The sequence below is a fragment of the Daucus carota genome, chromosome 5, assembly GCF_001625215.2.
Source record: "Daucus carota subsp. sativus chromosome 5, DH1 v3.0, whole genome shotgun sequence".
NCBI classification, from domain to species: Eukaryota; Viridiplantae; Streptophyta; class Magnoliopsida; order Apiales; family Apiaceae; genus Daucus; species Daucus carota.
Window position 1 is genome coordinate 44895010 of NC_030385.2, and position 24237 is coordinate 44919246.

General features: G+C 34.6%; 3 protein-coding genes and 1 pseudogene across 4 annotated transcripts; 1 reads left to right on the top strand and 3 right to left on the bottom strand.

The window, feature by feature from the left end:
• Positions 1-670: 670 nt before the first annotated feature.
• On the bottom strand, positions 671-4465 carry LOC108223735 (ent-kaurene oxidase). 2 transcript variants are annotated; one of them, XM_017398129.2, is made up of 9 exons: positions 4239-4465; positions 3860-4017; positions 3567-3727; positions 2526-2687; positions 2288-2428; positions 1944-2198; positions 1702-1863; positions 1439-1633; positions 671-1340 (listed from the first exon to the last, which is right to left on the bottom strand). In XM_017398129.2, the coding sequence occupies exons 2-9, from the start codon at positions 4005-4007 to the stop codon at positions 1029-1031; spliced, it is 1536 nt and encodes a 511-aa protein (XP_017253618.1). In that variant the 5' UTR covers positions 4008-4017; positions 4239-4465; the 3' UTR covers positions 671-1028. The 2 variants fall into 2 exon arrangements, with proteins under 2 accessions (XP_017253618.1, XP_017253619.1); XM_017398130.2 differs by lacking the exon at positions 4239-4465 and having other exon boundaries at positions 3860-4198.
• Positions 4466-5094: 629 nt separating this feature from the next.
• LOC108222415 (ent-kaurene oxidase) lies at positions 5095-8258 on the bottom strand. Its single transcript, XM_017396335.2, has 8 exons — positions 8008-8258; positions 7617-7777; positions 6859-7020; positions 6614-6754; positions 6252-6506; positions 6012-6164; positions 5749-5943; positions 5095-5663 (listed from the first exon to the last, which is right to left on the bottom strand). Exons 1-8 carry the CDS (start codon positions 8159-8161, stop codon positions 5340-5342), a joined length of 1545 nt encoding a protein of 514 aa, XP_017251824.1. The 5' UTR covers positions 8162-8258; the 3' UTR covers positions 5095-5339.
• A 5148-nt stretch (positions 8259-13406) lies between these two features.
• On the bottom strand, positions 13407-15936 carry LOC108221827 (ent-kaurene oxidase). The gene is made up of 8 exons (XM_064094600.1): positions 15695-15936; positions 15344-15504; positions 15100-15261; positions 14857-14997; positions 14529-14783; positions 14282-14443; positions 14018-14212; positions 13407-13925 (listed from the first exon to the last, which is right to left on the bottom strand). The coding sequence occupies exons 1-8, from the start codon at positions 15846-15848 to the stop codon at positions 13602-13604; spliced, it is 1554 nt and encodes a 517-aa protein (XP_063950670.1). The 5' UTR covers positions 15849-15936; the 3' UTR covers positions 13407-13601.
• A 3546-nt stretch (positions 15937-19482) lies between these two features.
• On the top strand, positions 19483-24198 carry LOC108221828 (ent-copalyl diphosphate synthase 1-like; annotated as a pseudogene).
• Positions 24199-24237: the final 39 nt, after the last annotated feature.

The following is a 24237-nucleotide window of genomic DNA, read 5'->3' on the forward strand; positions in this document are numbered from 1 at the left end:
AAGATTTTTTTAAATAAAAAAAATTTATATTTAAGTTTTTATTCAGAAAATTAAAATCTTTAAAAAGAATTATAAAACTATACTTTAAAGAAGCATGGGTATAAATACGAAAAAACAGAGAACTCACTTTAATTTCCAATATCCTGAACTTCACCACTTTTTCTATTCCATTACAATTTACCCTACCAATTAATTCCCCAGGTCCCCTCTCCGAATGGTGCTGAACATCAGCTGTTGCACAAGGTTCTTTCTTCCCTGGGGAAACATTTGCACTCATCTCCAAGGTTGCATTTGCACATAAAATTAATTCTACTAATTTACGACTGTGAGTTTCTAATTTATTTCTAGATTTAAGTCAACTTGTGACTTGTTAGACAAAATTTTAAGCTTAAAGTCGAAAATAACTTAAAGTCTGGGCTTATAATAAACACGCTCATATCTAATGCATGTTTTACATTGAAATTTACTGCTATCATGTATATAGTGTTTCCTACGAATTCAGGTCTACCAAAGTAAGATCTCTGCGAAGGCATTCCCCATATATATCTGAAACCACGGAGAGAGATGAAATTTACAGGGGTTACCATTTATATAGTTCTCTTCTTGTTACCTTGACCATTTCATTCATATGAAACCTGGGAGTTACTCGAGACAGACTCGTTTCACTACGTTGGCCAATCAGCATAAAACTTTGTAATACTCGAAATAGGGAATGTGTAGAACAAAGAGATCCTCAAGAGTTAACAAAAGAGCACAGAGGAGGTACACCGTGAACCTCACAATTTGCAAGTTATGGATCACAAAAGGAAGCCATTTGTTTCCCATACGTTAATGCATAACAGGCAAACTAGAGATATAACATCACACATATAAACTGGCACAGATGAGCAATATAAGAACTGCAGAGAAAACGTTGATAGAGAACTAAGAGTGCAGGGAGGCTCCCGTACATACCAAAGCGTAAAAGTAACAAGGAACTGATAGACATCCAGAGCCACATGGTGCTTTTATTCATATTTTTCAACCAGTCAGCTCCTTGGTTTTATGATTGCCATCATTGGATGGAGTTTGCGGGATGTAAGTCCCACGGTATCAACGTCTTCTATCTGACCATCCGTCACTCTCCATTCGAACTCTTGTATTAGTCTACCGATTGCCATACGAGAGATTGTCATTGCCTCGAGGGCTCCTGCACACACTCTCTTACCCCCTCCAAATGCCATTGACTTGTGCAAATCCATGGAGTCGGATTTTTCATCCATGAATCTCTCGGGATTCCACTGTTCAGGATTCTCCCACACATCCTTGTCCATGTTACATCCATAGATATTTATGGCAATCTAAAGAACATTATTATGATAATTGTTATAATTAAGATTATTTGAATGTTGGAGAGAAAAAACATGAAGGCATATAGAGAACTAGGGAAGAAAAGAACCTCGCTACCGGAAGGAACAAAGTAGCCTCCCAACTGAGTATCTTCATGCACATAACGCAACGGAATGATTGGAACAGGACTGTGCATTCTTAGGGTCTCTTGGAAAATAGCATAAAGATAAGGAAGCTGAGGCAACTTCTCTTCCGTGATTTTCTCAGACCCACACACCCTATTGATCTCCTCGTAAAGCCTTTCCTGAAGTTTGAAAAGAAATTAGTTTGATTCATAAATTCTTACATTAGAGGGTTGAATATATAACCAACCTGTCGCTTTGAATCTTTAGCAAGTTCATATATGGCCCATTCAGTTGCAACCACGGTAGTATCTGATGTTTCAATGATCACCTCCCAAAGTAACATAAGAATTTGACTTTCTGATAGAGTTTTCCCCTCAGATTCCAAGTAATCAAGATAACACTGGACACCCTATTATAATCCCAGTCAGTTCATTGTGGTGTACAAATATTGAAAGATCAAATGATAACTCAAAAGTGTTAAAAAAAAACCTCTCTTGAAGCACTTAGTTCTCTAGCTCTCCGAACAAGGGATTTCATAACTGCCATCCTGCGGATATCCATCCGCTCTATTTTGTTTTCGAAACTTTTATTGGGAATCCATTTCAGATATGGGAAGAAGTCTCGCCAATCTACATCAATTGCACCTACCATGGGATCATGAACAAGACAATTAAATATGTCATGTCTTGACATTTTTGTTCCAAGTTCATCCACATAAATGGACTCCACATCCTCTCCCAAAGTCTGCAAATTCCAAGTAGATATTCAGGAATCCTTTTATGTAAAATTAAAGCTACAAGTACATAAACCAGAGTACTAATAAATTAACTCACCTGTTTCATTGCGAATCCAAAAAGTCCAAACTCAAACAAATCTCTGAAATTTATAGACTCTAGAGGATGATTCTTTAACAGGGTATGCAACTGGTTTGATGTGTTTTCAATCAAAGTATCTCTGTTATTACGATGTCGCTTCTGCTCAAGGTATCGATCAAAAGTTAATAATATCAAATACTCTATGATTTAATTGTAAAACAAAATTAAATTTGAAGTTTTTTGCTGGATCACAAACCTGAGCATTTGGTCCCAAAATATGTGTTAATAAATGTCTCTTTACTGTCTTGTGAAACTCATCATAATCACTTGTTGCGACCATTGTTTTATCAGCAGTAAGGATCTTTAGTGCTTTTGAAAGCTTTCTAGTAGAGATGGCGGGGAATCTTGTCACCATGGCCTAAAATGAAAACCAGACAAACACTATTGCTATCACAGTCTATTCCCAATTAGAACGGAGATAGTTTGTGCATCATATATATGAACCTCAACAATGCTTCATAAGTTTACAAAAAAGCATAATGCACAATTATGCTATGATTTAAACCACATGCTAGTCTTAATATGCCAAACAGTAATGTTTCAATAAAGAGGACTCAAAGGCACAACTCTGATACAGAGTCTTGTAAAACGAAAAGTTTTGGCACGTAGAACATCAATAACATAAACTGAGGTCATAAATGAAAAGTTTACATCAGATACTTGATACATAAATTAGTCATAAGAATCAGTCAATCAAATGGCAACAGATGGATAAATAGATAGCTCATTCAACCCGTGTACTTTATACTTGAAATACTCATAAGAAATGATCAATTAAATGGTAGAAGATGGATCAGATAGATAGCATCAGCACTTCTAGTTTGCTCTATTTCTTAATAACTTGGGCAATGTAAGGGAAGATATATGAGGTTGTCCTCACTATCTGTCAAACAGTATTAGTAGTATTCTCGAGAGGGGTTTAAGTAACTATTGCAAAAGTGTTCATTAAGTTGATTATGGTGGTTTGCAGGAGTGATTTGAGTAGTAAACTAAATCATAAAATAAACTGATAACACCCTCAAACAAAAGCACCCAACAGTTTAAGCTGATATAGAAAGTATTATTAGTTTGAAATGGTTTCTACACATGTCTGTATTAACGTATATGAGGCTAAAAAATTAGAATCACGAAATTACATACAATTCATGGTACTTATACTACAAAAACACCCCTTTGCGAATTTTAACACGAAATTGCAAATTCATTCCCAAATAGTCAGGAAGAGCAAAGAGACTACCTCCTTGACCACATCATTCGAATTGAGAACCACCATAGTGCTGGAGCCGGTCTTAATGGAGTAAACAGGGCCATACGTCTCCGCCCACTTGGTAAACGTCTTGTGGGGTTTCTTCTCTTTCAGTTGCAGCAGATTCCCGATCAACGGTAGCCCAGGTACCTCTGCATCCAATACATAAACACAATAATAAACCTCACCCCAAAACTACACTATATACTTATCAGCACGGATTTGTTCTCGGACTCCTCCCAAAAATCAACGATTCGTCTGATCAAACAAATTCACAAACATACCTGGTAAACAAGGGAGATTCGAGGGTGATTTCACTTTATGATCCACCACAAATTTCTTGATCAGAAACAAAGAAATACCACCAATAATTACAGCCGGGGCAAGTGCAGTACCCACAGGAGTTGACTGCAAATTCACAACTGCATCCATTTTCTCTCAACTGCAACAACAAGATGTGTAAATTCAAGAACACAAACTCAACGCAGCCGAATTATTGGATTTATAATCCCACGTCACATGATAAAAACAGTGTATTATTAATCAGATAAATATTCTCGAGGAATAAAATATTCCAGGTCGAGAATATTTATTTATCGAAGGGTGACACAGAAAATGAGGGTGACTAAGGAAAGATCCAAAGCAAGTATGGAGAAATGATACCTTCAAGAATTGGACAGAACAGAAGGGCAGATGAATTTTGTCTTGTATTGTCAAATATAGGATGAACAAGATACGAAGAAATAAGATTCGGACATGAGTTGAAGAAGTTTGCTGTTTTCAACATTCCGGTTTTGTCGTTAATAATCACATATATGACGGTATCGTTATCTGTAAGAAAAAGATACTCACCCTCTTTTTGGGTGCAATTATTGTGAAGATCGTGCCTAACTGGAAAATTCTGTACAACAGCTACTTTTGCTTTTGCTGCTGATAGTAACCATTAGAAAGGGATTCAAAATTGAAAATTTTATATGGCTTATGAATTTTAAGGAATCATATTTGATTTTGATTTTATACAAATTTATAAAATATTGCAGAATTGACGTTGAATTTTAGGAGTTAAAGATAATGTCTCAAAATCTCGTGGATTTTGATGAGATTTGAAATATTTTATAAGATAATTGAACAATCCCTAAAATTTATTATTTTATGAAAATAAAAAAACCCTAAGTATTTGAATACCATCAGATTATAATGGATTTTAAATAATCTCAATTACTATCATTAAGTTTTTAAGGATAATATAAAATCCTCGTTGAATTATACCAGATTTTGTGGTATAATTTAATTCTAATATTTTTTGAAATTCCAAGTGAATATCCTCAAATAATTTTTTTTAAAAAAGAATTATAATTGAATGCATCCCCCAAATGATACTCTCTCCCTCGCGATAAGAAATCTAACCAAGTAAAAACTACTGCATGACTGGTAATCTTTGATTTTTTTTTTAACTTTAACCTGATTAAGATAGTGCACAAACTAAACCCCCAAAGTATATAACGAATACAGATGCTAGTTTGTTCTTCTCCAACAGCCTCCTCAGGACATACAGTTTTATATCTCCGAAATCTGTTTTTTTACATCTCTAGTTGTGGAAACTAGTCACACATTATCACAACAGGGCTTAGAATAGAGAAACTATGTATAAAACTTCGTTGTAAGATAAAGATGTAGAACTAATGTGCCGGGATGCACACTTACATACTAAAGCATAAAGTGGCAAAATAACTGACAGACGCGACTTAAGGGTAAGGGAATTCCTTATTCAACCAATCTGCTCCTTGGCTTTAAGATGGCGAGCATTGGTTGGAGTTTACGGGCTGTAAGGCCAACAATATCAACATCTTCTGCCTGACCATCCGTCAAACTCCACTCAAACTCTTGTACTAGTCTGCCAATTGCCATACGAGAGATTGTCATTGCCTCCAGAGCTCCTGCACACACTCTCTTCCCCCCTCCAAAGGCCATCGTCTTCTGCAATTCCATGGTGTCAGAATCATCATCCATGAATCTCTCCGGATTCCACTGATCAGGATTCTCCCACACATCCTTGTCCATGTTACATCCGTAAATATTTATGGCAACCTACAAAAACAATGATAATGTTATATTTATGATTAAGGCAATGTGGGAGGGAAATATTATGAGGCTTTAGAAGGAATGAAGTAACCTCGCTTCCTGAAGGAACAAAGTAGCCTCCTAATTGAGTATCTTCATGCACGTAACGCAAAGGGATTATTGGAACAGGACTGTGCACTCTCAGTGTCTCTTGGAAAATAGCATATAGATAAGGAAGCTGTGGTAAGTCCTGCTCTGTGATTCTGTCAGACCCGCACACCCTACTGATCTCCTCGTAGAGCCTCTCCTAAAATATAGAAGCAAATAAGTTCCTGCATAAAAATTTACTTAAGAAGCATGAATAAATGATCCAACCTGCCGCTTTGGATCTTTAGCAAGTTCATATAGAGCCCATTCAGTTGCAACCACGGTAGTATCAGCTGTTTCAATAATCACCTCCCAAAGTAACATCTGAATTTGCTTCTCGGATAGCATTTTCCCCACAGATTCCAAGTAACCAAGATAACACTGCACACCGTGTTTTGATAGTCAGGTAAATGTGTTTAAGAGTTATTAGAAAATCAAGAAATAACTTAAAGGCAATGTAAAAAAAACCTCTGGTAAACCATTTTGTTTTCTAGCTCCCTGAATAAGGGATTTCATAACTGCAGACCTGCGCATATCCATTTGCCCGATCCTGTTTTCAAACCCTCTATTCGGAATCCATTTTAGATATGGGAAGAAGTCTCGCCAATCTACATCAATTCCACCCACCATTGGATCATGAACTAGACAATTGAACATCTCATGCCTGGACATTGTTGTTCCAAGTTCATCCACGTAAATGGACTCCACGTCGTCTCCTAAAGTCTGCATATCCCAAGTAGATATGATTTTCAAAATTCATTTCACCTTGCTTCCTAGTAAGATTACAACAAAATTCTAGAATTACATAATCCTTTCATAATTAAACTCACTTGTTTTAATGCTAATCCAAAAAGTCCAAGCTCGAACAGTTCTCTGAAGTTTATACTCTCAAGAGGACAATTTTTTGACAAGGCATGCAACTGGTCAGATACGTTCTCAATCAAACTATCTCTGTGGAAACGCTGCCCCTTCTGCTAAAGTGCAATAATCAAGAGATGACAATTAAATCTAGTATCAATGAGAAACAGATGAATACAAACAAAGATTGAAATTTAATTCGCTGCACAACACTAACCTGAGCATTTGGCCCCAAAATATGTGTTAGCAAATGTTTCTTTGCTGTCTTGTGAAACTCATCATAATCACTCATCGCAACCAGTGATTTATCAGAAGCAAGGATATCCAATGCTTTCGAAAGCTTTCTAGTAGAGATGGCAGGGAATCTTGTCACCATGGCCTAAAATGAAGCCATACAGATTTAATACAAAAACTCTATTGCTATAGGAGTTCATTCTTAAGCAAAAAGGAGATAGTTTGTGCTTTCTGTAAAAATAGGCTTGATTATGTCGTTATCAACCTTAAGCAAACAGATGAAGATGGATAAAAACGATAGCTTCACTTTTTTTTTTGCTACATTTCTTTAAAACGTTAACAATTCAATTGCCCAAGAAAAAAAAAAGAATATAATAAGGTTGTTCCACACATGTTGTCAAACTTCAGATGATCCTAACATTGTATTTACAGAAAAGTGTTAGTAATTTCTAGTATATTTGATTTCTAGTAACAATTACAGAAAACTGTCAGGACCTCAGGGTCCATACAATCGACTATGATGGCGAGTAATTTTAGTACTTGGCGAACAATAAACTAACAGGCACAACGGTTTGGCCTTGTATATGCTTTATTAGGCTGAATTTGATTTCTAAAACATGAAAGTCTTAAGCGACAATTACAATCACATTCTGCAGAGTGATAAGTACGGTTTACCAGTTGATACGAATGAATATGAGTTTATATAACTAGTTCACTAATCAGGAAGAGAAAAGAGGCTACCTCTCTGGCCACATCATTAGAATTGAGTACAACCAAACTGGTAGAGCCAGTTTTAATAGAGTAAACAGGGCCATACGTGGCAGCCCACTTGGTAAACGTCTTGTGTGGTTTCTTCTCCTTCAACTGCAGCAGATTCCCGATTATTGGCAACCCTGGTACCTCTGCATCCAGTTGATCCACATGCACAAGGTAACATTTAATTACTTAGCACTCGGATGAACTTGGGGCCGTCTGGATCATGGGATTTCCACTCCGCTCATAGGAACGAGACATAACACATTTTTGTTCAAATATCTCATTCACATTCCCGTTAACCAGGTTGGAATCCCAGAACTCATACGGGCATTTATATACTTTTGCGGATATTACCATTATGTAAAATTTGTCGTACCTGGTAAAGGCGGGAGACCTGGGGGTAATTTCAAGCTATGATCCACAAATGTTTTAAGCAACAGAAGTGAAAGACCACCAACAGCAACAGCAGGGCCGCCAACTGCAAGTGCATTAACCATAGGCGTCGATTGCATTTTCACAACTACATCCATTTGATATGATCAGTTCCTCACCAATTGTGCATTGAACAAAATACTTTAAGATTAGACAGACAAACATGTATTTAAAGGAGAGTATAATATACAGGCAAGGAGTAATAAAAGGAAGTTGACTAGGGGACAGACACGGATTAGTGTGTAGAAATGATACCTTTAAGATTCGAACAGAAGTTCAAGGCAGATAGATTTGTCTTGTAGTAACTGGTTAAACTTCTATAAATAAATAGTCTCCAGATCATTGTCTTCGAATCATAAATCGAAAATCGGAACTAATGAATTCAGCTACCGATTAACGATTTGTAAGATGCTTTTCCCGATAAATCAGAAATAGTTAGTAAAATCAGAATCAAATCGATACATCTTAAAATATAATACAAGATAATCGATTTTTTTTAAATAAATGTATTTTTAAAACATAGTTCAAATTAAAAAAATCTTTACTGTATATAACCCAAACCAATTTATCCAAATTTATTATTCAAAATTCTATTACAGTGACTCAATTTCAATATGTAATACATAATTCCAGAAATAAATTCGATAACATCATCATGAGATCAGTTATGACTTAAACTCTCGATCTCTTGTTACGTTCTTCTCGCAATTAATTTGATTTAACCTTACATCTATTAAATACATTTATGTTATCACTCTGTAAACTTCTGCACCTATAAATATGTATCAAAATATGTATCAGACAACAATACAAGTTAATCTACATAGTGTTAAACATCATCCTGCAACACATTACAATCTCTGAGCTCCTGCTTACTTTGTTTTGCTCTAATGGCTAAATCATTCTACTTTTATCTTATTGTTGCTCTCCTTTATTTTTCAGGTACTTGTAATTTCCGAAAAAATATTTGCAAAATTATTAATCTGTTGTCACACATTTTCGATCTCTGATTTATGATTTATTGTTTGTGTAAGCAGGTAGCATGTCTGATGTTGATGCCCAGAAAAGATGCATAAAAACGTTGGATCCTAATAACTGTGTGCTCTCAAGCTGTAAACAAACGTGTTTTACGCAATATAAAGGAAATGGGGTCTGCATTGCCAAATCAGGTGGCCAGTCTTACAGATGCGATTGTGTCTATAACTGCGGAGAAGAGCTTTCACCATTGTAAATTATGTTCTGATAAATTTTTTGTGTAATATATTACGGACGGAATTTCAATAATAAAGTGTTGCAATTCATTTATTTATGACGGCAAAAGTTGTACCCGAGTATTAATCCGAGACTAATATTCTGCAATATGTTCTGTCTATATTTTGCGACTTTAGTAGGCAGAACGTATAATACTCCATTTAAGAGCGCTGAACCCTTAAAATGACTAGCTAATATTTTTTTTCTTTACATGAATGCTTTTAACATTGTACAATGCAGTAGAATTTGCTGAATCATCTACAAATAACATGAATGAAGAAAATTAGGATTGAAATTTTAATCAACATTATCTTGTGTTTCAAGCCGACAGTCTCCGGCAAGCAGAGAAGCCACTTTTGAGTTCCCCATTGGCTTAAAGCTGCTGGTTTAGATACCATTGCAGGCTTATGAATGATAAGCGCTACATTCAGTGTTCAATTTTGAGTGTCTGAGTTAATATATCAATCCAGGACTATAAATGAAGAAGAGCTATTTAGACAAAAATTTCAAGACTTTGTATGAACATCTAAATATTCATAGTAACAGTACTACAAAGTCATATTAGATTGTGATTGTATCGTGTTTGATAGTGTATTATAATGCTTATTTGTGAAATTTAATTCTTCCCTGTAGATATCAGATCTTTATTTAGGAAAGGAAAATCCAACGAATTTTAAACTATGGTATGATTGGTATCTTTTATACTTCTGAATTTCGATATGATCTAGTTACTGGACATGCTAAACCAAATATACAAGTAATCAAAACATATAACAAAGGGTGTACTATTTAGTCTAGCTCAAGGAAAAGAATACAAATGCAAGTTTGTTCTTCTACAAAAGCTTCCTCAGCATGTAGACTCCACTCAAATTCTTGTATTAGTCTACGATTGCCATAAGGGAGATTGTCATTGCCTGGAGAGCTCCTGCACACACTCTCTTACCCCCTCCAATGGCCATTTGTCTTCTGCAAATCCATGATGTCAGATGTTTCATCCATGCCAATGGATCTGTCAGTATAATATGCACCCAGGAATTAATAAAAGGAAAATTAGGGGTGGCAATTTCGGGTAACAAGTCGTGTTTGTGTCAGCAATCGGGTCGATTAATAAAACTGAAAACTGAAGTTTTTAGAAATGAAATTCTAATTTCGGGTCCATTTCGGGTCAATCGGGTGATTTTCGGGTCACTTTCGGTTTTGTCTTTATAAATCGGGTTACGGATTGGATCGTCAGACCGTGTCTGATAATGTCAGGCCTAAAGACAATGACCACGGGACAGATACAGAGGAATAAATTAATAATCTTGAGATTATAAATTTTATGTCTTCAAATTAATAAAATCTTCAGATATATAATCCAGACTAATTAAATCAAATTTATTAATTTATCAAATTTCTACTTAATTGATTCCAATATCCGCACAGTTTTAAAAATCTGATCAATATTATCCCAGAAAGAAATTTGATAACATCTATTACGTTTTTCTGGCAATTAATTTAAACTTAACACCTACTAAATACAATTCTGTTACCACTGCAAACTTTTACACCTATAAATATGTATCAAAATATGAACACTACAATGCAAGTTAATCTACATAGTAAACATCATCCTGCAACATATTACAATCTTTGAATTCTGTGCTTCCTTTGTTTGCTCTAATGGCCAAGTCATTGTACTTTTATCTGATTGTTGCTCTCCTTTATTTTTCAGGTGATCGTAATTTTCGGAAAAATATATACTATTAATTATTTGTTGTCAGCACAATTCTGATCTCCGGTTTTATGAACTATTACTTGTATAAGCAGGTACCATGTCTGAAGTTGATGCCCAGAAAAGATGCATAAAAACGTTGGATCCTAATAATTGTGTGCTCTCAAGCTGTAAACAAACTTGTTTCACACAATATAAAGGAAATGGAGTCTGCATTGCCAAATCAGGTGGCCAATCATACAGATGCGATTGTGTCTACAACTGCGGAGAAGAGCTTTCACCATTGTAAATTATGTTCTGAAAATTATTTGTGTAATGTAATAAGGATGAAATTTCAATAATAAAGTGTTCCTGTTCATTTATTCAAATGACGGCAAAAGTTCAGTGCAGTACCCTTAAATGGAGTTCTACAGTATGTTGCGTTGATGTTTTGCAATATATAGTAGGCAAGACTAATAACAATGTGCAGTGCAGAAGAATGTAGAATCTTTACTAAATCACAATTATGCGAACAAATAACATTAATTAAGAAAATTAAGATTCATATTTAGATTAACATGATCTCGAGTTTGAAGGGGACTGTCTCTGGAGAGCAGAGAAAAGTTGCCAGCTGCTGCAGACCATCTGTAAGAAGGTGACTGTTTCCAAGCCTACAAACTCCGTAAAATGCTATCCTGATAGATAGCTGCAATATAAACAGATAAGCAAGAAGACAATTAAATCTAACTGCAACCAATATAAAGTCATTAATCTAGTCAAGTGATAAAAGGCGGCAACATACAAAGCCCGTTTGGCCGAACTTATGACTTATGACTTAAATTGACTTATGACTTGACATGACTTATGTGATAATCCGGGAGTTAAAAATATATGTTTGGATAATTTTGAGTTATTAATGACTTATGAGTTATTAAAATATAATAATAAAAATAAAAATGATTTATAGGTAATTTTTATCAAAAAAAGTTTTAAAAAATTAATTCACTGAAAAAAAATACCTCAAACTAACTTCTGACTTTAAGTCAGTTTCTTGTTTATTTCTGACTTTAAGTCGTCTTCTGACTTATTACACAAATAGACGTTTTCCAGCCTAAAGTCCCGGCTTTAAGCCGGGACAAACAGGCTCATAGTCTAGTCTTAAGCGTTAGATAGAGTGCAAGAAGAGGAGAAATAGGAGAAAACAAAAGGATGAATGAAAGGAGAGGCCTGCGAAAATGGAGGGCTTGAAATTGAAACTGCAAAGCCACTTTGAGTCTCCAAGGGCCCAAAGCTGCTGGTTTTGATATCATTTCAGGGCGATGAATGAATTAGCGCTACATGCAGAGTTACAAGTCAAGGCTCTCAGTAAATATATAAATGCAGCAAGACTGTAAATGAAGAAGTGCCATACTAAATATTCAGAGCAATTTTATAAGGCTTCCAATGGACATCTGGATCTTCATACTAAACTTTTTGGTGCCATACTAAATTGTGATTATATTGTGTTTGCAATGCTTGATTTGCGAAATTCTATTCTTCCCCGTAGACACAGGGATCCCTAAAAGAAAATTCAATTCTTCCCTGTCGACAGGGATCCCTACTTAGTAAAAGAAAAATCCGACGAATATGAAACTACCGGATGATCAGTATCTCTATATTTCTGAATTTCAATCTGATGATTAATACTATAATCCTAACTAAGTTAACCAAAATTATTCATTTCTCAAAATCCTACTAGCAATTCAAATTTCCAGTTTTTTATTAGAATTTCATCAATACATGTATTGCAAGAATAAATTTGATAACATCTTTTACTGTGAGATCAATTAGGATATCAAATAATTTTACGATAAATTTGAACTATACATCTGTTACTTTTTTCTTACAATAAATTCAAACTTTAAAACCCATTAAATACAATTATGTTATCACTCCCCAACCTTCTGCACCTATAAATATGAATCAAAATATGTATCAGACTACATTGCAAGTAAATCTACATAGTGTTAAACATCATCATTCTGCAAGATATTACGATCTCTGAGCTTGTGCTTACTTTGTTCTGCTCTAATGGCAAAATCACTGTACTTTTATCTAATTGTTGCTCTCCTTTATTTTTCAGGTAATTCTAATTTTCAAAAAAAAATATACTATTAATTATTTATTGTCAGCACATTTCTCATTTCTTATATCTGGTTTTATCAGGTACAATGTCTGATGTTAATGCCCAGAAAAGATGCATAAAAACGTTGGATCCTAATAATTGTGTGCTCTCGAGCTGTAAACAAACTTGTTTCACACAATATAAAGGAAATGGAGTCTGCATTGCCAAATCAGGTGGCCAATCGTACAGATGTGATTGTGTCTATAACTGCGGAGAAGAGCTTTCACCATTGTAAATTATGTTATGAAAATTATTTTGTGTAATGTAATAAATATGAAATTTCAATAATAAAGTCTTTAACATTGTGCAGTGCAGTAGAATCTGTACTAAATTACAATTACTGAATTTTGTAGATATAACATGCATTAGGAAAATTAAGATTGAAATAAATGGACATAATGCACACGATTCAGGTGCAAAAGGAAATTGTTTATTCAAACAATCTGCCCCTTGGCTTCAAGATCGCGAGCAGTGGTTGGAGTTTGCGAGCTGTAAGGCCTACAATATCAACATCATCTGCCTGATCATCCGTCAAACTCCACTGAAACTCTTGTATTAGTCTGCCAATTGCCATACGGGAGATTGTCATTGCCTCGAGAGCTCCTGCACACACTCTCTTACCCCCTCCAAAGGCCATTGTCCTTTGCAATTCCATGGTGTCAGATGTTTCATCCAAGAATCTCTCAGGGTTCCACTGTTCAGGATTCTCCCACACATTCTTGTCCATGTTACATCCGTAAATATTTATGGCAATCTGCAAAACAATGATAATGCTATAAATAAGATTATGACAAAGGAACCTCCTATTTGAGTATCTTCATGAGGTTTGATAAGTATTATAGTAACCTCGCTTCCAGAAGGAACAAAGTAACCTCCAATTTGAGTATCTTCATGCACATAACGCAGAGGAATTATTGGAACAGGACTGTGAACTCTCAGAGTCTCTTGGAAGATAGCATAAAGATAAGGAAGCTGCGGTAACTTCTCCTCTGTGATTCTGTCAGACCCGCAGACCCTACTGATCTCCTCATAAAGCCTCTCCTAAGGTATAAAAAAAGATCAGTTCCATGCATCATATTTACTTAAGGGGGTGTGGTGAAATGTTCAAACCTGCCGCTTTAAGTCTTTAGCAAGTTCATATAAAGCCCATTCAGTTGCAACCACGGTAGTATCTGATGTTTCAATGATCACCTCCCAAAGTAAGACAAGAATCTGTTTTTCTGATAGCGTTTTCCCCTCAGAATCCAAGTAATTAAGATAACACTGCACGCCCTATTTTAATCCGAGTCGATTTAGTGTGGTGTAAAATTATTAAAAATTTAAAAGATCAAATAATAACTCAAAGGTGTAAAACAACCTCTCTTGAAGCAATTTGTTTTCTAGCTCTCTGAACAAGGGATTTCATAACTGCCATCCTTCGGATATCCATCTGTCTGATTCTGTTTTCAAACCCTCTATTTGGAATCCATTTTAGATATGGGAAGAAGTCTCGCCAATCTACATCAATTCCACCCACCATTGGATCATGAACTAGACACTTTAACATCTCATGCCTTGACATTGTTGTTCCAAGTTCATCCACATAAATGGACTCCACATCCTCTCCCAAAGTCTGCAAATCCCAAGTGGCTTCCATTAGTGAAATTACAACTTAAAGTACATTGACCATAATTAATTAAACTCACTTGTTTCAATGCTAATCCAAAGAGTCCAAGTTCAAACAGTTCTCTGAAGTTTATACTCTCAAGAGGACAATTCTTTGACAAGGCATGCAACTGGTTCGATACGTTCTCAATCAAACTATCTCTGTGGAAACGTTGCCCCTTCTGCATAAGTCCAATAATCAGCAGATGATAATTGATCAGTATCAATTAAAGACTGGGGGTAAAACAAAAAATTGAATACTTATTTCGCTGCACAACACAAACCTGAGCACTTGGCCCCAAAATATGTGTTAGTAAATGCCTCTTTGTAGTCTTGTGGAACTCGTCGTAATCACTTATAGCAACCAGTGATTTATCACAAGCAAGGATATCTACTGCCTTTGAAAGCTTTCTAGTAGAGATGGCAGGAAATCTTGTCACCATGGCCTATAATGAAACCATACAGATTTAGTACAAAAATTCTAATTAGCATAGTATTTCATTACTATTAGAAAAGAGAAGAGGCTACCTCTTTGGCCACTTCAGCAGAATTGAGTACAACTAAAGTGGTGGATCCAGTTCTAATAGAGTAAACAGGGCCATATGTGACAGCCCACTTCGCAAATGTCTTGTGCGGTTTCTTCTCTTTCAACTGCAGCAGATTTCCGATTATTGGCAACCCTGGTACCTCTGCATCAATACAGACAGACACATGAGGTCACTATCATATACGTCGAGTGACCAGTTCTCCCAAAATCATACGTTAACAATATAATTACTCATTAAAATATAACATGATCTTGGTAAGCCCTCCTCCCAAGTCCCAATATCTTGAGGTTTTGGGAGAATTGGTTACTTAACATGGTATCAGAGTACTCACCTGGTAAACGAGGGAGATCCGGAGCGGATTTCCAGTGATGATCGACAAATTTTTTGATCAACAAAAGTGAAAGACCACCAACAGCAACAGCAGGACCACCTATCGCAAGTGCATTAACCATAGGTGTTGATTGCATGTTCACAACCAAGTCCATCTGATATGATCACCTGCTTAACCACTTGTATGTTCCAGAAATCAATTTAGAGACTAACTAAGGCATGCATTTAAATTTTAAACACCACGTGTATTTAAATGGACTGTAATATACAGACATGGGAATAGAAAAAGGATCGAGTTGACCAGGGTGCAACGGTGCCGGCACGGCGGCACGGCACAGATTAGTTGGAGAAATGAACCGTTTAAGAATCCGACAGAACATTAAGACAGACAGATATGTCTTTTGATGTCAAAACGTGATTTTTTGTCATAATTCACTTTTACATGCATCAATTTATTGAAAAACAAAACATACAGAAACAGAGTTTTTTTTTCCTTATAGTGAGGTAGAGAAACACAATCTTTTAAAAAAAAGGTTTTTTGCATAAATATCTAAGTCTAAAATAATTTTTACAAAAATATTAGATTTTTTTATATTTTTTATAAAAATATCAAAATTTTGATATTCTCTAAAATCGAAACCGAATATATTTGGATTTCATGAATTATAAAAATTCAATTAAATACACCCCGGTCAAAGAAAGTTTAATAACAAAAAAATCAAATATTTCAGCCTTCTGCACCAGACCTCAACCAAAACCAACATGTAATGCAAGTATGAAAGATTTAATATTCCAAAATAAAAAGAGTAAAATGAATGAACAACTATGTCGGGGAATCGCATCATTATTATCTTATTTAGATAATTTTAAGTCTCTCTTATCAAAATTTTCTTGCATTTAATTTACAATCAAATACTGATTAATTTTAATAGATTTTCGAACAAAAAAACTATAAGGCTATTAATTGTTTAGATATTCACCCAAAAAAAACATGATAGTTACTAATTACAGCAATCGTAATAATATCACTGTTGGTACTCACTCTCACCTATAAATATTTACCGCAAAGCAAGTTATTTTACGAAGTGGTTAAAAGCTAAAACTTGAGTTTACGTTGATATCCAATTTCATCATCACAAACTCTTGCTTCCTTCGCATCGCTCCCATGGATAAATTTTTGTATTTTTATCTAATTCTCGCTCTTCTCACTTTCTCAGGTAATTCTATTAATTTTTATAATATAATTCAAATTTTTTATTATTTTGCTAATGAGCTAATGTTATTATTTTCTTAAAAAATGAAGGGACGATGTCGAATGTTGATGCGGGTACGTGCCTAATTACGATGGATCCTAATGGTTGCGATCTCGCAAAATGTAGGCAAATGTGCTTGACAAAATACAACGGGCACGGAATGTGCATCGCTAAATCCGGTGGTCAATCGTATATATGCAACTGTGTCTACCCTTGTGAATCAGAGCTTAACTAGACCATGTTTTCTTGTTCAAAGAGTTGCTATTATATTTAATGTAATAAGAAAATTCATTAATACAGATTTGCAAATATTTATGGTTCGATTATATTGTTGGTTTTCCTCATTCCTGATGCATTTTCGCACTGTATATTTTAATTTTTTGAATATTTTATGCTCGTTGGCCGTTGCTACAAAATTGTTGGTCGACACTTTACGTCTTCGTGTACCCATATGGCAAAAGCATTGAGCGAATACAAAATTTTCATAAAAATTATGATAAATACATGAATATATAATAATAATAATAATAATAATAATAATAATAATAATAATAATAATAATAATAATAAGAAGAAGAAGAACAAGAACGACGACGACGCCGCACGATAGTAATAATCTATTCTGGTTACTCATTACTGTACAGGATTGTAATATTTGATATTAGAAATCTCTAATCTGAGGTTGAATTCAATATTGTGTTATGTTTAACTATTATTTACATTTAAATTTATCAAATATAACACTGATTAAATTATAAATAATAATTTTTGATACAAATAAAACAGAGAGGTATAGGAAAAACATGACTAGACATGCTAAAAAAAACCAAATCTGAAGAACATGAATAGTAATGATTTTTTTTTTCATATTATTAAACTAGATCAAAAACTAATGAGACAAGAAAAAGAATAAAAACAAATAAAATATAGTCCAAACTGGCCTACTCATCTCCATCCACATTTCCCTGCTCAACCCCGCACGTTTGTATTGTAATCGTTTGTATTGTAATCTGTGTCTCGGCATGCGTGGAACTTTAACTAGAGAGGCTGAGAGGGACCGTAATTTCTAGAAACAAGATTTTCATTCTCAAAATTTTGACTTAGCCAACACACTAATACAATATGGCTGTTTTTCTCAAGATTTTAAAGTGAAAAAACAATTTTACGTGTTAGGGATTTTCTATGGTGTGCCCAAGGGCACACAATAGTCCCTAACTCCAATAAAAATAGCTCTTTTTGGTGGATGAATAATAAATGAGAATGGCCCTCTGCATTCACATCAACTCCACCAATCAAAATAGGCCATTTTTATAGAATTTAGTGATTATTGTGTGCCCTTGGGCACACATTAGAAAGACCGTTAAAGTTAAAGCAAGAGCAAGAAGTCTGTAAGATTCATTTTCTGAAACAATTTATTTTGCTAAAATCTAGTATATCATTATCTTAATATTATTATTTTCATAATATTTTGATATGTATGTGAGAAGTGTATTCTCGTGCACTCTAATGATGTCTCATGTTAAAAAATAAAATTTAAGTATTTTGACTTATCTTATTTTAAATCTTAGTTTAAAACAAATACATTTTTATATATATTTAATAAAAATGAGTGTATGTCTAAAAATTTATATGAAATATATCTATGCTATTTTTATAAATATATGTAAAATTAATGTTTAATTTTAAAATAAAGGATGTGGTGACACTATTTATATATATAGTTTTTATAAGTATTTCAGGTGTGAAAAAATATAATTTTGTTATATGTCTCGAAAAATTTTGTGTGCCCATATTTGCAGTAAAAGATTTCTAAAAATAGACTCAACTTTAGAACACTAAAAAAATTTAAGTATAAGAGAAAATTGGATAAATGTGATCCAAGAATTAAAATTTGCTTTAGATAAATTTTTAATCCGCACAACAATTTAAATTTTGCTCTAGATTAATATTTTTATATCATACTCTTTGTATAATATTATATTAAATTATGTAATCTTAAATATGATGTTTGATATATTCAATAGATTAATTGAATACTTAAATCAAAGACATAAATTAAATACTTAGTAAATCACAAAGATATTCTTTCTATCAATGACTCAAAATATCAGAGACCAACACCTCAAAATCGCGTAAATGAAAATGAAGATAAAAAATCTCAAAACAATATGTTTTAAACCATATTTTAATTATTTTGGACAAAACACAATTAATTAATTTATTCAATTACAACAAAATTTATGATCATTGTAAGTTTTATTACAAAATTTATTTTTATTAACTATTAACTACATCTATTGCTAATGAAATAACTAAAAATTCACAAATAAAATTTTAACCTAATAAATTTAAAATATATAAATAACAAGTATATTATTTTATTATTTTACTAGTAAACTAAAAAATCCCAAATTCTGATTGAAGTACCCGGTCTGCATTTTCTCTAGCCGGAATTCTGGCAGAGGAATCTAGTAATAAAATTATTGCCGTCTTCCTATTTTTTTCCTACCATGCATGCTTATTTAAAGCCCACTCCCTTGACAATTCTTCACACTTACTTGGCATACGAACAGAAACAAAAAAAATTAAATCATGAGTATTTGTAATTCCAAAATGCCATCCGTCTTATTTGTTCCGGCCAAGATCATTTCTGTCGACAATAATTACACAGGTATTACAAGAAAATTTACATCATCGTTTCTCAACAGTCGTTTTCTATGTAGCTAGAATAAATTTAGTAGTTTTCGTTGTCTGTCGTAGATAAGTTTTACTTTTGTCTGCAGGATTCGATGCTTTTAAAGTTAGAGACAAAGGTGTGAAGCTTATTAGATTCAGTGTTCAATGCAGTGCAGATTCAAGATTTAATACTACAGGTAAAAGCTTTTATATATCTAGTTTATTTCCTACATGAGAACATTAAAATACGTGTCTGATAACGAAGTTTTCATTAATGGTTATGTATATATTTGAGATTTTGAATGTGAATTTGCAGACTTGGCTGTTCAAAACAAGTTACCTGCACTGGTAAACTGGCAAAAGATTCTGGAACCTCATAAGATAAGAAAAACCGATAAGGTACTCCACGAAAGCAAATTTGTTAATATATAATATGAACCTGGTAAACCCTCCTCCCAGGACCCAACACCTCGGGGTTTTAGAATAATTGGTCAATTAACATTAAATCGTATGAAGTTGTGCGTACTCTTGATGATTCTTGGTTCTATAATTGTTATCCGCGTACTTAATTCAAAATTTCTTCATCATCATCTAAGGTCTCAGAATGTATCAAATCAATCCAAGAGATGTTTCAGTCCATGGACGACGGAGCTAGTAACAACTATTTCTGCTTATGACACCGCATGGGTTGCTCTTGTGGAGGACTCGGACAAAACTGGACTACCTATGTTCCCTTCAAGCCTTGAGTGGATTGCAGACAATCAGCTGTCTGATGGTTCGTGGGGCGACGACAAATTGTTCTTGGCTCATGATCGAATTCTCAATACACTGGCATGTGTTGTTGCACTAAAAACATGGACTGTTCATCCGCAGAAGATGGAAAGAGGTACCAGGATTTATAAGTGCAGTTTCTTCATCTGCATAGATATATATATTTTTTTAAGTAGTTATTTAGTTGGCTTATTGTTTTGTTTGCAGGGTTATTGTTTATCAGAGAAAACATAAATAAGCTTGCGGATGTTAAGATTGAGCATACGACAATGGGGTTTGAAATAGTATTCCCTTCACTTGTCGAGGTTGCGGAGTCTTTAAATATTGAAATTCCAAAGAACTTGCCAATAATGAAAGAGATTTATGCGCAAAGAGATTTGAAGCGCTCAAGGTATTCTTGGCTTATAACCTTACAAGAATTTACAATTGAGTATCTGTTCTAATAATTTTTTGAGGTGAGCCAGGACCTGGGATGACAGAGGATAAGCTCTTAAGTCACTTATGTCTTAAATATACAGCTTAAATTGTTTATTTGAATTAATTTTATATTATAGATGATTTCATTATAATTAGAGTAAATGACAAAATGGTGGCCGTAGTTTTCCAAATTTTACAAGATGGTGGTTGAACTTTAAAAACTACATAATGGTGGCCGGAGTTTACTTCCGCCTTTTAAAAAAGTGGCCGCCGTGAACCTCCGTTAATTTTTCTCCGTTAACTCCAAAAAATAAAAGAGTAAATGACAAAATAGTGGTTGTAATTTTCCAAATTTTACAAAATGTTGGCTGGATTTCCAACATTTTGTCATTTATTCTTTTATTTTTTGGAGTTAACGGAAGAAAATTAACAGAAGTTCACGGCCGCCACCATATTAAAAGACGGAAGTAAACTCCGGCCACCATTATGTAATTTTTAAAGTCCAGCCACTATCTTCTAAAAATCGGGAAACTACAGCCACCACTTTGTCATTTACTCTTATAATTATCAAAACTATAAAACAAAAACATATTTGTCAACTTATTCATTCGAATGATGAAATTGATATTTTGCTAAAAAATATAAAAATATAATAAGTTAATCAAAAAAAAGTACATTCTACTACCTTCGACTTTCAAGTACTCATATTTTTCGATGATTATTAATGACTTCTTCTATTTTCCTTATTCTCGTATACATTTGTTCATCCTTTTTAAGGTACTTATAATTGGAGTTTCCTCTGTGTACCAGAATACCCAAGGACAAAATGCATGAGGTGCCCACGACACTGCTCTATAGCTTAGAAGGAATGGTCGATTTGAAGTGGGAAAAATTACTAAAATTACGATGTGAAGATGGCTCTTTTCTATCTTCACCTTCCTCCACAGCTTACGCACTCATGCAGACCAAAGATGCGAAATGCTTCGATTATCTTAGCAAAGCCATCCAGAAATTCAATGGTGGAGGTAACTACAAACACCTATAGGACTGTAAATTCTACTGTTTCTCGAAAATTTTACTAAATTATTTCTATTCTATACTAATTCAGTTCCGAATACGTACCCTGTTGATATGTTCGAGCATAATTGGGTTGTGGACCGACTGGAGCGCCTGGGAATTTCGCGCCACTTTAAGCCTGAGATTAAAGAGTGCATGGATTATGTTTACAGGTATTTGTAATTTTACAGAATAGATGGTAAACTTTCTTGAACGAATGAACTCCGTTTTATGGATATTGTATTTCTGTATAATTTATGCACGCGAATGTGAGTTCTGAAGAAAAAGAAATGTAAATAAAAAACAGATATTGGACAAAGAAAGGAATCTGCTGGGGAAGAACATTAAATATTACTGATATCGACGACACTGCTATGGCTTTTCGCCTTCTAAGACTGCATGGTTATAGTGTTTCTCCAGGTGAGCTGAGCACTCTCTCAAAAATTTAATTTCGATCTTAGAACTTAATATTTTTTTTTTTATGTACATGCACTTTTTTTGTCGGTCAGATGTGTTTAGGAACTTCGAGAGCAATGGCAAATTTTTCGCCTTGGCTGGAGAGTCGAACCAGGCTGTCACGGGGATGCTGAATCTGCTGAGAGTTTCTCAGGTTTCGTTCCCAGAAGAATCTTTACTTTCGGCTGCCAAAAAATTTTCGACTGATTTTTTAAGAAGCAAACGAGCTGACGGGCAGCTCCTAGATAAATGGATAATAACCAAGGATTTACAGGGCGAGGTATGTGATTCTTGAATTCGAATTCAGGGTTCGTTATAATTTATTTGCTTATTTATTTTTCGGATATTTCACATCAAATGAATAGGTTGAATATGGGCTAGATATACCATGGTATGCCAGTTTACCTCGGTTAGAAACATGCTTCTACTTGGATCATTACGGTGGTGAAGATGATGTTTGGATCGGAAAGACTTTATACAGGTACTCTTCTCGTTTTTGACAAGATTCGAACTCTCAACCTGCGGTAAACAGAGAGATACCATTCTGATTAAACTAATGCCATCAACTATTATCTGTTTCTTTCAGGATGCCTCATGTAAATAATAACATCTATCTGGAGCTTGCGAAACTGGATTATGCTAAATGCCAGACAATTCATCAGCAAGAATGGTACCATATGAAAGAGTAATGCTTCTTTCTTTGTCCTTTTGATTTTACACTATTTTGATCTATTTGTATTTATAATAAAGTGAGATTATTTTCGATAGGTGGTTTGCACATAGCAAATTGGAGCAGTTTGGAATGAATGAAAACAGCCTTCTGCTGTCGTATTATCTGGCAGCATCGAGTTTATTTGAGCCGGAACTGTCACACCAGAGATTTGCTTGGGCTAAAACAGAAGCTCTGGTTGAGACAATTGGATCATTCTTTGAAAACATGGAGAACTCGGTCGAGCAGAGGAAAGCCTTTGTCCAGGAATTCAAGAACACTTCTGAAATTTTTTACTATGCTAATCCGGCAGGGCAGAAGCTTGTAGGGACATTAGTAGGAACCATAAAGCAGCTTACTCTGAATGCAAAGAGTGCACATGGAATTGACATCTACCCCCAACTCCATCAGGCAGTGAGTCTCTAAACCTTAAGACGTTTGGAGACTTGGTTACTTAACATGGTATATGATCGTTAATGAAATGTTCTTTTGTTACAGTGGCTTGCGTGGTTGCTGGTATGGCAAGAAGATGGTAATGTGGACAAAGCTAGAGCACAGTTATTGGAAGAGATAATTAATATCTGTGCAGGCCGTTTAATATCAGAGGAGATATTATCACATCCGCAATATAAAACTCTTTCTACCATCACCAATCGTATTTGCCATCAGCTTAGGGTTTTCCAGAAGGTAACTACAAGTAAAGATGTGCGATATTCTCCTAATTTTATAAAAGTACATATAAAGCATACCGAACCTCAACCTCAAATGTCTGCTGGTCACCGCATTTTTGAACAGGTACAAAATCAAAACAATTGCAATGGAAACACAGGAGCCATCACCACCGCGGAAATAGAATCCGACATGCAAGAACTAGTTCAGTCAGTGTTCTGCAACTCACCTGACAGTCTGGATCCAGAGTTCAAGCAGATATTTTTCATGGTTGCAAGGACTTTCTACTACACTGCTTATTGTGATCCTAACATTATCAATGACCACATTGGCAAAGTACTATTTGGCACCAGGATGTAAAACAAACATATTCATAGCTATATGTAATAGGGAACAAAAAAAACACGAAGTTTGCTTTTGCTATCAATTCTCTGTATGGCCAATATTGTAAAAGTGGTTTACTAAGCGATTCAGTTAAAAGATCAGTGATGTGTCTCAGCTCTACGTTCTTACAGGACTCGTATCTTGAAATCTCAC

What these genes read in the sequence shown, in the direction of transcription:
- LOC108223735 (XM_017398129.2), bottom strand. Translation starts at nt 4,007, where the DNA reads ATGGATGCAGTTGTGAATTTGCAGTCAACTCCTGTGGGTACTGCACTT. An exon ending in GAATCTCCCTTGTTTACCAG is followed by an intron (nt 3,728 to 3,859) that starts GTATGTTTGTGA and finishes TATTGGATGCAG; the next exon opens with AGGTACCTGGGCTACCGTTG. An exon ending in TTTTGGGACCAAATGCTCAG is followed by an intron (nt 2,429 to 2,525) that starts GTTTGTGATCCA and finishes TACCTTGAGCAG; the next exon opens with AAGCGACATCGTAATAACAG.
- LOC108222415 (XM_017396335.2), bottom strand. Translation starts at nt 8,161, where the DNA reads ATGGATGTAGTTGTGAAAATGCAATCGACGCCTATGGTTAATGCACTT. An exon ending in TTGGATTAGCATTAAAACAA is followed by an intron (nt 6,507 to 6,613) that starts GTGAGTTTAATT and finishes TGGGATATGCAG; the next exon opens with ACTTTAGGAGACGACGTGGA. An exon ending in CTAAAGATCCAAAGCGGCAG is followed by an intron (nt 5,944 to 6,011) that starts GTTGGATCATTT and finishes TCTATATTTTAG; the next exon opens with GAGAGGCTCTACGAGGAGAT.
- LOC108221827 (XM_064094600.1), bottom strand. Translation starts at nt 15,848, where the DNA reads ATGGACTTGGTTGTGAACATGCAATCAACACCTATGGTTAATGCACTT. An exon ending in CTGCTGAAGTGGCCAAAGAG is followed by an intron (nt 15,262 to 15,343) that starts GTAGCCTCTTCT and finishes GTTTCATTATAG; the next exon opens with GCCATGGTGACAAGATTTCC. An exon ending in TTGTTCCTTCTGGAAGCGAG is followed by an intron (nt 13,926 to 14,017) that starts GTTACTATAATA and finishes ATTGTTTTGCAG; the next exon opens with ATTGCCATAAATATTTACGG.